General features: G+C 42.8%; 1 protein-coding gene across 4 annotated transcripts in view; it reads right to left on the minus strand.

Moving 5' to 3' along the window:
* Positions 1-11,396, minus strand: part of farsb (phenylalanyl-tRNA synthetase subunit beta) — a 61,219-nt gene that overhangs the window by 32,817 nt on the left and 17,006 nt on the right. For all 4 annotated transcript variants that reach the window (XM_078563705.1, XM_078563707.1, XM_078563708.1 and 1 more), the window contains 2 exons: positions 9,731-9,811; positions 4,040-4,132 (listed from right to left, as the gene is read on the minus strand). In XM_078563705.1, the coding sequence (XP_078419831.1) occupies positions 4,040-4,132; positions 9,731-9,811 (174 nt within the window). The remainder of the gene's footprint in view (positions 1-4,039; positions 4,133-9,730; positions 9,812-11,396) is intronic.

Genomic DNA, 11,396 nt, shown 5'->3' on the forward strand with positions numbered 1-11,396 from the left:
TTTTTACAACCTGTAATCATTAAATCCTCTAAGCCCCGGTATCATTTCGGTGACTCTACACTAGAACCTCTCCAAGCTCAATCTTTCTTCCAACGTGCTGCCCAAAGGTGAAAGCAGTATTCTAGATGAGGTCTGACCAGGGCTCTATAAGAACATAAGAAATTGGAGCAGGAGTAGGCCATTCAGCCCTTCAAGCCTGCTCCACTATTCAATGAGATCATGGCTGATCTTCTACTTCAGTGCCATTTTCCTGCACTATCCCTGTATCCCTGGCTGTTCTTAATATGTAGAAATCTATCGATCTCAGACTTGAACCTACTCAACGACTGAGCCTCCGCAGCTCTCTGGAATTCCAAAGATTCACCACTCTCTGAGTGAAGAGGTTCCTCCTCATCTCAGTCCTAAATGGCCTGCCCCTTATTCTGAGACTGTGCACCCTGATTCTAAACCACCCCCCCCCCCCCAGCCAGGGAAACATCCTTCCTGCATCTGCCCTGTCAAGCCCTCTAAGAATGTTTGTATGCTTAAATGAGATCACAAGTCATTCTTCTAAACTCCAGAAAGTAAAGGCCCAATCTATTTAATTGTTCCTCATAGGACAATCCCTCCATCCCAGGAATTAGTTTGGTGAACCTTTGATGCATTCCCTCTACAGCAAGTATATCTTTCCTTAGGTAAAGAGACCAAAGCTGCACACATTACTCCAGGTGCAGGCTTACCAAGGCTCTATATAATTGCAGTAAGGAATCTTTACTCCTATACTCAAATTCTCTCGTAATAAAGGCCAGCATACCATTTGCCTTCTTAATTGTTTGCTGCATGTTAGCTTTCAGGTGATTCATTAACAAGGACACCCAAGTCCCTTTGAAATTTAACACTTCCCTGCCTCTCACCATTCGTGTTTTTGTTTTCCCTACCAAAGTGGATAACCTCACATTTCTCCACATTGTATTCCATCTGCCAAATTTCTGCCCACTCTCTTGGCATCTCCAAATTTCCTTGAAGCTTCTTTGCACCCCCCTCACAACTCTCTCACTTCCACCGAGTTTTGTGTCATCCGCAAACTTGGAAATATTACATTTAATCCCCCACATCCAAATCATTGATATAAATTGTGAATAACTAGGGCCCAAGCAATGATCCTTGCATACCTCACTAGTCACAGCCTGCCAACCTGAAAATAACCCATTTATTCCTACTCTTTGTTTTCTGTCCGTTAACCAGTTCTTAATCCACACAAGTGTATTCTTCCCAATCCCATGTGCTCTCATTTTGTTTACTAGCCTCTTCTGTGGGACCTTATCCATTTTCTGAAAATCTAAATATACCATATCCACTGATTCCCTCTTAACTATTCTGCTAGGTACATCCTCAAAAAACTCCAACTTGGTTGTTAAACATGATTTCCCTTTCATAACTCCATTTTGACACTGCCCATTATTTTCTAAGTGTCCCGTTATCATATCCTTTATTACAGATTCTTACATTTTCCTACAACTGACAGCAGGCTAACAGGTCTGTAGTTCCCTGTTTTCTCTCTCCCTCCTTTCTGGGGTTACATTTGTCATCTTTCAAACTGCAGCAATCATTCCAGAGTCTATAGAATTTTGAAATATGACCACCAATGCATCTGCTATGAATGCATCACCGATGAATATATAATGAAGCATACTGGATCATTGGAATTAAGCAAATTTTGATCGAGAGAAGATTCTACAAGCAAGATTATGAACTGGAAGAAGACATTTGGATTTTAGCCTAGGGCACCTTTCTTGTGAAGCTTTATTTATTTGGCTTCAAAAGTTTTTATTTTAAAGTCTTTGAACATGTTGTCACCTCCCAAATCCATGCCCTTCTTTCCTGAAATTCCATGTATGAAACCCCTCTTTCAGGTTGCCACCTCTGCCACAGTATAAAAGCTGATCTTATCAAAGTCAAAAATGTTATCCTATGGGACTGTGACAAAAGTAAGCTATCCCTCCTCAACCATCTTAACCTGCCTCCAGCCTTTGACATGGCTCTCTAATGCATCTTCAACTTTGGTCTAACTGGATGGGGCTACAATCGCCTGGTTCCATTCTCATCTATCCAATCATGGCTAGAGAATCAACTGCAAAGGCCTCTCTTTCCACTATCTCACATTACTTCGGGTGTACCTCAAGGATCTCTCCAAGGTCCCCTCCTATTTCTCATCTAGATGTTGCCCCTCAGCGACATCAACCAACAACACACCAGCTTCCAAATGTTGTCAGAGTACTTGTCTAGCATTCAGTACCAGACAAGCAGAAATTTCCTCCAACTAAACACAAGGCAGACAGAAGCCATAGTCTTCAGTGCCCACCATAAACTCTGCTCCCTAGTCACCTACTCCACCCCTCTTCCTAGCAACTGTCTGAGGTTGAGCCAGACCGTTTGCAACCTTGGTGTCAGACTTGCCAAGGAGATGAGCTTCCAACCACATATCCACGCCATCACGAAGACTGCCTATTCCCACCACTGAACAATATCCGACTTCATCCCCTGCTTCAGCAGCCCTCATCCATGCCTTTGTTACTTCTAGGTTTGACCATTCCAACACAGCTCTAACTGGCTTCCCACATTCTACCCTCCATAAACTCCAGGTCATCTAAAAGTCTGCAGTCCGTGTTTACCTTGCTCCAAGTCCAGTTCAGTAATCACCTCTGACCTACGGAATTTCTCAGTTAAGCAACGCCTGGATTTTAAATTTCTCTTCCTTGTTTTCAAATTCCACCGTGGCCTCACCCCTCCCTATCGCTGTAGTTTTCTCCAGCCCCAGAACCCTCAGAGATATTTGTGTTCCACTAATTCTGGCATCTTGAACATCCCTGATTTTAATCACACCACAAATGGTGGCTGTACCTTCAGGTGCTTAGCCCTAAGTTCCAGAATTCTCTTGCTATCCCTCGCCGCCTCATTATCTTGATTTCCTTCTTTAACACATCTACCTCTTTGACTGAGGATTCAGTTGGCATGGATGCAACAGGCCAAATGGCCTCATTCTGTGCTGCCACTATTCTGTGATCCATCCTAATATCTCCTTATGTGGAGATCATGTGGCATCATATTTTGTTTTACAATGCCCTGTGAAGCGCCTATGGATGCTTTAGTACATTAAAGGTGCTATATAAATAAAAGTTTTGTAGGCAGGTTAATGGCTGTGTTTAAGGACCCATGAGCACCTGATGGTAATACATTAAGTAGTGTGCTAAGAATAGTGCATAATGAAATTAAATTGCACCTAGCATTTTTTGAAAAAGCTTTCCCATTTACTTTTTTATTTAATCATCAACAGCAGAACACGTTAAAAATATGAAAGAAGGTGAGAACTGTGCAAGAGGGAGATGGGCAGTGAGGGAGAGGACAGGAGCAGGAGAAAGGGGCGGGAAACAGGAGGAGGAGGGAGGGGTGGCAGCAGTGGGAAAGGAGGGACAGGATAAGTGGGTTAAGCACTAAATGAGTCATTTTGGACTCAAAACGTTAACTCTGCTTCTCTCTCTACAGATGCTGCCAGGCCTGAGTCTTTCCAGCATTTTCTGCTTTTATTACAGAAGAAGTGGGAGTGGAGATTGAAGGTGTTATTTATAGCAAAAATCAAAACATTTTTTTCATAAGCTAATTAATAATTTCACTGCAAATGTTTCAAGATCTACATTGAAGACCCATGGAATCAGATTTATATCCCAATTAACATACAAATCCAGTGAATTCATAAGTGAGTTATGACGTCAGAAATACTCATTGATTAATGAATCAGATTGTACAAGCAAATTATATCCTTTGTTCCCCAGAAATACCACATAAAACATTATTGATGCCATTACCTCATTGATAATTCCTAACCTAAAAGAAATTTGTCAGAAAATTCAATAATAAAGACAGCCAAAACCATGTTTCGAACATTTACAGGTATAATTTAACAGAGATTTTTATTATTGTAAACAAACCATCTTTAAAGCTGGAAGTGGCAAACATGTAAACCTTTCAATAAACTGAACAAATATTCATTGTTGGTTCTTACTTGAAATTCTGCTGTTTTGGGATTGGCTATATGTACTGCACTTGTTTCTGCTATGTCCTTGCCCAGCTTGTCTGCAATATCATCCTGGGAACACTGAGACAATGAAAAACAGTAGTTTATGGATGCAGCAACACCATGTCATGAAACTATTCCATCTACTTCTTACAAAAATGATTATTCTCTCTCAGTTTCTTCTTAAAGCAAACATACAGCACAAGGTGTTCAAACACAATGGCCCACACTTTGCTGGAGCGGGGCATTTTATGGCGTGTTCTATTAGTTAGACTTGATCACGCACCCTTCAGCTCAAAAGATCTTTCTCCACAAAGTTGCTTAAAGTGCAAGCTGATAATGGTGTAAGTGAAGTTGCAGGGCATCTTGGACCTGAATGATTGATGGGATCAAATGAGATTTAAGGATTGAGAAATATACAAAGGCTGAGAAGGAAAGTGAATTAGAGTGGGTGAATTCATTTTTAATAATAGGGGGGAAAGAAAGATTGGATTGAGAGGGAAAGACAAGAAACAGAGAAGAACAGTAAGGTAGAAAAATCAAAACATTTGAAATTTAACATTTTAAAGGTCTCAAACAACAATTCACTCTGGAGGAATGAGAGTCACACTTTAAACTGTTCATTTTCCAAGATAGAGAGATTGATTAGCAATCATTAACAATTAACAAGGGGGAAGGCGATGGCGTAGAGGTATTGTCGCTGGGCTAGTAATCCAGAGATCCAGGGTAATGCCCTGGGGACCCAGGTTTGAATCCCGCCACGGCAGATAGTGGAATTTGAATTCAATAAAAATCTGTAATTAAAAGTCCAATGAAACCATTGGCGATTGTTGTAAAAACCCATCTGGTTCACCAATGCCCTTTACGGAAGGAAATCTGTCGTCCTTACCTGGTCTGGCCTACATGTGACTCCTGGCCTACATGTGACTCCAGACCCACAGCAACGTGGTTGACTCTGAAATGGCCTAACAATCCGCTACCGGGCAGACCACATGGTATCGACCTAGGCACGGAAACGACAACTGCAATCACAGCCCTGTCGATCCTGCAAAATCCTCCTTACTAACATCTGGGGTTAGTGCCAAAATCAGGAGAGCTGTCTCACAGGCTGGTCAAGCAACAGCCTGACAGTCATCCTCACGGTATCATACCTTACAGATAATGTCCCAGACTCCTTCATTACCATCCCTGGGTATGCCCTGTCCCACTGGCAGGACAGACCCAGCAGAGGTGGCGAAACAGTTGTCCTGGGAGTGCTCAACATCGACTCCAGACCCCATGAAGTCTCATGGCATCAGGTCAAACATGGGCAAGGAAACCTCCTGCTGATTACCATATACCGCCCTCTCTCAGCTGCTAAATCAGTGCTCCTCCATGTTGAATGTCACTTGGAGGAAACACTGAGGGTGGCAAGAGCGCAGAATGCTCTCTGGGTGGGGGACTTCAATGTCCATTACCAAGAGTGGCTCGGTAGCACCACTACTGGCCGAGTCCTAAATGACATAGCTGCTAGACTGGGTCTGCGGCAGGTGGTGAGGGGGAACCAACAAGAGAGAAAAACATACTTGAACTCATCCCCACCAAACAGCCTGCCGCAGATGAATCTGTCCATGACAGTATCAGTAGGAGTGACCACTGCGCAGTCACTGTGGAGACGAAGTCCTGCATTCACATTGAGGATATCCTCCATCGTGTTGTGTGGCACTACCACCGTGCTAAATGGGATAGATTTCGAACAGATCTAGTAACTCAAGACTGGGCATCCATGAGACGCTGTGGACCATCAGCAGCAGCACTACTTGAATACAACCTGGAGCCTCATGACCCAGAATATCCCCATTCTACCATTACCATCAAGCCAGCTGATCAACCCTGGTTCAACGGAGAGTGCAGGAGGGCATGCCAGGAGCAGCACCAGGCATATCTAAAAATGAGGTGTCCACCTGCTGAAGCTATAAAACAGGACTACTTGCATGCCAAACAGCATAAACAGCAAGTGATAGACAGAGCTAAGCGATCCCACAACCAACGGATCAGATCTAAGCTCTGCAGTCCTGCCACATCCAGTCTTAAATGGTTGTGGACAATTAAACAACTCACTGGAGGAGGCAGCTCCACAAATATCCCCATCCTCAATGATGGAGGAGCCCAGCACAGCAAAGCAAAAGATAAGGCTGAAGCATTTGCTACAATCTTCAGCCAGAAGTGCCTAGTGGATGGTCCATCTCGGCCTCCTCTGGAGGTCCCCAACATCACAGATGCCAGTCTTCAACCAATTCGATTCACTCCACGTGATATCAAGAAACAGCTGAAGGCACTGGATACTGCAAAGGCTATGGGCCCTGATAACATTCCGGCAACAGTACTGAAGACTTGTGCTCCAGAGCTTGCCGCACCCCTAGCTAAGCTGTTCCAGTACAGCTACAACACTGGCATCTACCCAGCTATGTGGAAAATTGCCCAGGTATGTCCTGTACACACAAAAAAAGCAGGAAATACCCAACCCGGCCAATTACTGCCCCATCAGTCTACTCTCCATCATCAATAACATAATGGAAGGGGTCATCAACAGTGCTATCAAGCGGCACTTTCTTAGCAATAACCTGCTCACTAATGCCCAGTTTGGGTTCCGCCAGGGCCACTCAGCTCCTGACCTCATTACAGCCTTGGTTCAAACATGGGCAAAAGAGCTGAACTCCCGAGGCGAGGTGAGAATGACTGCCTTTGACATCAAGGCAGCATTTGGCCGAGTGTGGCATCAAGGAACCCAGCAAAACTGGAGTCAATGGAAATCAGGGGAAAAACTCTTCGCTGTTTGGAGTCATACCTAGCATAAAGGAAGATGGCTGTGGTTGTTGGAGGTCAGTCATCTCATCTCAGCTCCAGAACATCACTGCAGGAGTTCCTCAGGGTAGTGTCCTCGGCCCAACCATCTTCAGCTGCTTCATCAATGACCTTCCTTCCAACATAAGGTCAGAAGTGGGGATGTTCGCTGATTGCACAATGTTCAGCACCATTTGCAACTCCTCAGATACTGAAGCAGTCCATGCCCAAATGCAGCAAGACCTGGACAATATCCAGGCTTGGACTGACAAGTGGTAAGTAACGTTCGTGCCACACAAGTATCAGGCAATGACTGTCTCCAACAAGAGAGAATCCAACTATCGCCCCTTGATGTTCAATGGCATTACCATCACTGAGTCCCCCACTATCAACATCCTGGGGGTTACCATTGACCAGAAACTGAACTGGACTAGCCATATAAATTCTTTGGCTACAAGAGCAGGTCAGAGGCTTGGAATCCTGTGATGATTAACTCACCTTCTGACTCCCCAAAGGCTGTCCACCATCTACAAGGCACAAGTCAGGAGTGTGATGGAATACTCCCTGCTTGCCTAGATGAGTGCAGCTCCTACAACACTGAAGAAGCTGGACACTGTCCAGGACAAAGCAGCCCGCGTGATTGGTACCACATCCACAAACATTCACTCCTTCCACCACCAACGAACAGTAGCAGCAGTGTGTACCATCTACAAGATGCACTGCAGGAATTCACCAAGGCTCCTTAGACAGCACCTTCCAAACCCACGACCACAACCACCTAGAAAGACAAGGGTAGCAGATAGATGGGAACACCATCACCTGGAAGTTCCTCTCCAAGTCACTCACCATCCTGACTTGGAAATGTATCGCTGTTCCTTCACTGTCTCTGGGTCAAAATCCTGAAACTCCCTTCCTAACCGCACTGTGGGTGTATATACACCACATGGACTGCAGCGCTTCGAGAAGGCAACTCACCACTATCTTCTCAAGGGCAACTAGGGATGGGCAATAAATGCTAGCCCAGCCAGTGAGGCCCACATCCCGTGAATGAATTAAAAAAAAATCACATTGTCAAAAGGGTATTTTACACTATTGATTATTAGACTTGGCTTTCTGTGGTATGCTTAATGGGCAATTAATGTGCAAATGCAGCAACTTCATAAAACTCAAGGGAAGGTCAAGGGATCTGATGCCAGTAGCTTGTGGAAATTTGTAATTGATGGGATATCTCTTCCTTGCCATAGGTTGCTGGCCGATTTGCACATTAATTGAGGCATGCGTTGCTCAGATGCCATTATTTTCCCAGCAAATTCTGGGCCAATGTTTTCTCACGTGTAATTTAGCAACACACTGAACATTCAAGAAAAAATATTGTGGGCTTTTGTTGACATTCAAGAATAAATTCTTATGGATATTCCTATGTTTTTTGATAAATCCTGCAAAACAGTTTTATAGCAAGAAATATAGTGAAATAATCAAATCAGTTTAGTTGCTGCAGATTGCTACATTGATAAGCTACAAATTATCCACTAAGTTGATGCTGTTACGGACTTGATTTTCCATACAGGTTTCTCATTAGAAACATCGAACTTTGTTTACAGGCTGCAGCAGCTGTTACATGCTTCCATCAAGCTCTACACTTGGAAGAACTCCTTCTCTAAGGTTCCATGCGCTTACAGCCAATTTATTCACACTGTCACGTGATACTATACAACACAATAAGTCTTAAAGTTACAGTCACTACATTCCTTAAAGCTACATTTACTACAGATGCCCTCATAAAATTTGTCACGGGCTGACAGCATGTGTTTCCAGAGTTAGATGGTGCAGCAACACAAGCATTTTGTGAATGAAGTTCACAAACTCTACCACATTGCAGGGAAAATCAGGTCAGTCACCCTGGGCGACATTCACATCATCCTATTTCTGGTTTCCCTGGTCCGACAGAACACTGCAACAGTTGACTCACTATCTCCTTAGCTACAGAGTGTGACATTTGTTGACTAGCTTTTCTCTGGCATCCCATCCATCACAATTTGGAAGCCGTACACAGTCAGTAAAAGGCTAACAGGAGCATCTGTATACTTCAGCTCTTTTCTAAAAAAAAAATCAACCACTCTCGTCAGATTGTCTTCTCAATTACAAAAATCTTACTAAAATAAAGCCAGTTCCCAGCACACTATGAATGGTTCTCTAAAATAATCAGGTCCTTCACAGGTATAGGAGCAAAAGTCAACTCTGCATACAATCTTCCCTCAATTCTTTTAAGGAACTTCCATGACCCATTTTCCTAGATCCAGTTGGGATTAATCATTTAACATAGAGCAGGGGTGGGGAAAGGGGAAAAAGAGAGGAATCAGAGGCCTACATCCTAACACTCGAACTGTCCCATTGATGCACTCATGGGTTCTGCCAGAAACGTTCTGTCAGTAGGATGTATTTTTTTTCTGAAATGCAGGATTCTAAAATATGCATTGTTGGCTAATTATAAATTGCTAATTGGGTACATTATTACAACTCCAACAAAAGGTACATTCAAGGAAATTCTGAGTTACTTACTGCAAAGAATGACACCTGACTAAAAAAAATCCATTTTCAGCAATTTGTTTAATACTGTCATCATTGCTATCTTTTCTTGCAAAAGGAAAAACAGAATGTTCAAAAGTTGTGGTTTCTCCACAACATTACACTAAAATAAATTATCTTAGTCTACACCGGTTACCCAGAGGTTGCATATCTGACCCCTGTTAAGTGAGATCATGAATGTGTTTAAGTTTGAGCAAAGTCAAAAAAAATAAAATGGATCTTAATGTTCCTACAATAACCCCAAACATTAGGAAATGATAATTAACTCACCAGGGCAAAGGTCAAGGCCTCTGTGAATCCGCCAGCTGCCATGTCCTGTCTTAGCAGCTCGGACAATTTGTTCAACGAGAACTAATGAAGGTAAAATGAAAGCAATCAGGTGAGCAGGCTGTAGACAGCTTCAACAACACTGGGCTGTTCAACATACGTTGCTATAGGATGTGGAAGAGGCCCCACAACTTTGGGAGTGAGCGCCTCGCACCATAGTGTGCTGATCCAAAAGTTGCAGTGGGCCAACGAACGCAACTCAGGGTTTACTATTGGAAACGCCAGATAAGGAACCAGCACAAATTTGGGCCAAATGCTCGCTAATCCTAAATTAATTACACTTTTAAACTTTACAGCCTTATTTTCAGGCATAAGGGGCATCCTCTCAATATACAAATACTTAATAAGGAGGCCCACACCATTTAAAAAGTTAAAATGGATTGATTTTTTTAACATTTAACATGAAAGCTTTGAAAAATCTTGTTAATAAGTAAAATCTTTAACATTCATCAAATTTGTTAAACATCATTTTAAATGATTTTTCTGATCAAATTATTGTACCTTAAAATATTTAATTTTGTTTAATCAATTATATCAATTGAAAACATGATTTTTCAATTCGTTTTTATTTCCAACATCTTTTTTATTGCAGGAGACTTATTTTTGTGGTGCAGCGATATGCTCACAACTGCCTGCCATTTTAGTTCACACTAGTCTGCGCTGCTGTGCCAAGCTGCAATTCATGCCAGGGCGGAATCCTCCCTTAAGGCAGCCAAAAGTTTTACCACGAGGATTGCGATAGATGTGTGTAAAAATTTATTCACTGGTAGCAGCAAGTGCTGTCACTGGGCTGCAGACTGCAAAATCTGGGCCATTGACATGTAGTCACATCATCAAATAAGTTCTACTTTCTAACAAATAACATGCAGGTGGCACAGTACAGTACTTACTTCTTAAGTATAGTACTTAAGAGGCACCAGGTAATTACAGCTAAATGGTAACTTGCTGACTTAAACTTTGACTGTACTAAAATATTAACTCTAGTTGTAGAAATGATGTTTCATCGGCAAACAACTATCAGCCGAAGCATTTTGGAGCACTTAGTTAGTTTTCAGTATTGTTGAAGTCTTACAACTAATGATTTCAAATCATGTCTGAACTATTCTAGTGCCTCTGATTAACCAATTGGCTTTTTCTACTGGACACCATGCAATACTGCTTTGTCAGAAGAGCCATCTGTCGGCTTAAAAATTAAGCTGTTGCTCACAGGTCTGCTCAGGTGGAAGTCAAAGATCCCATGGCAGTATTTGATTAAGAGAAAAGAGGTTTTCCCAGTGCCTTAGCCAACATGTATCCCTCAACTAACATCACCAAATGGTTCAGCTTTTCTGGTCAGCAGTGGACCCAGGGCACAGGCCACTGACTACGTTTAAAACTGTCCCCTTTTATCTTTTTATGCTGGGGCCTTTGCACTTCCAGTTGTGGCTCCAGCAAGAGTCCAGCAACAAGCAGACTGTGGAGGCCTTGTGGCAAAACGTGATTCCAGTGAAGTTTTCCCTCTTTCTCATCATGAACTGAACATAGGTCTGTTAAGATCTGTCTTCGGTTCACCGGCTTGCAGAGCTTTTATAAATGTCCCTGGCTTTCTTTGTTAGGTTTACCCCAACCC

This window comes from Cetorhinus maximus, chromosome 19 (assembly GCF_964194155.1).
Source record: "Cetorhinus maximus chromosome 19, sCetMax3.hap1.1, whole genome shotgun sequence".
In the NCBI taxonomy this organism is placed as follows: Eukaryota; Metazoa; Chordata; class Chondrichthyes; order Lamniformes; family Cetorhinidae; genus Cetorhinus; species Cetorhinus maximus.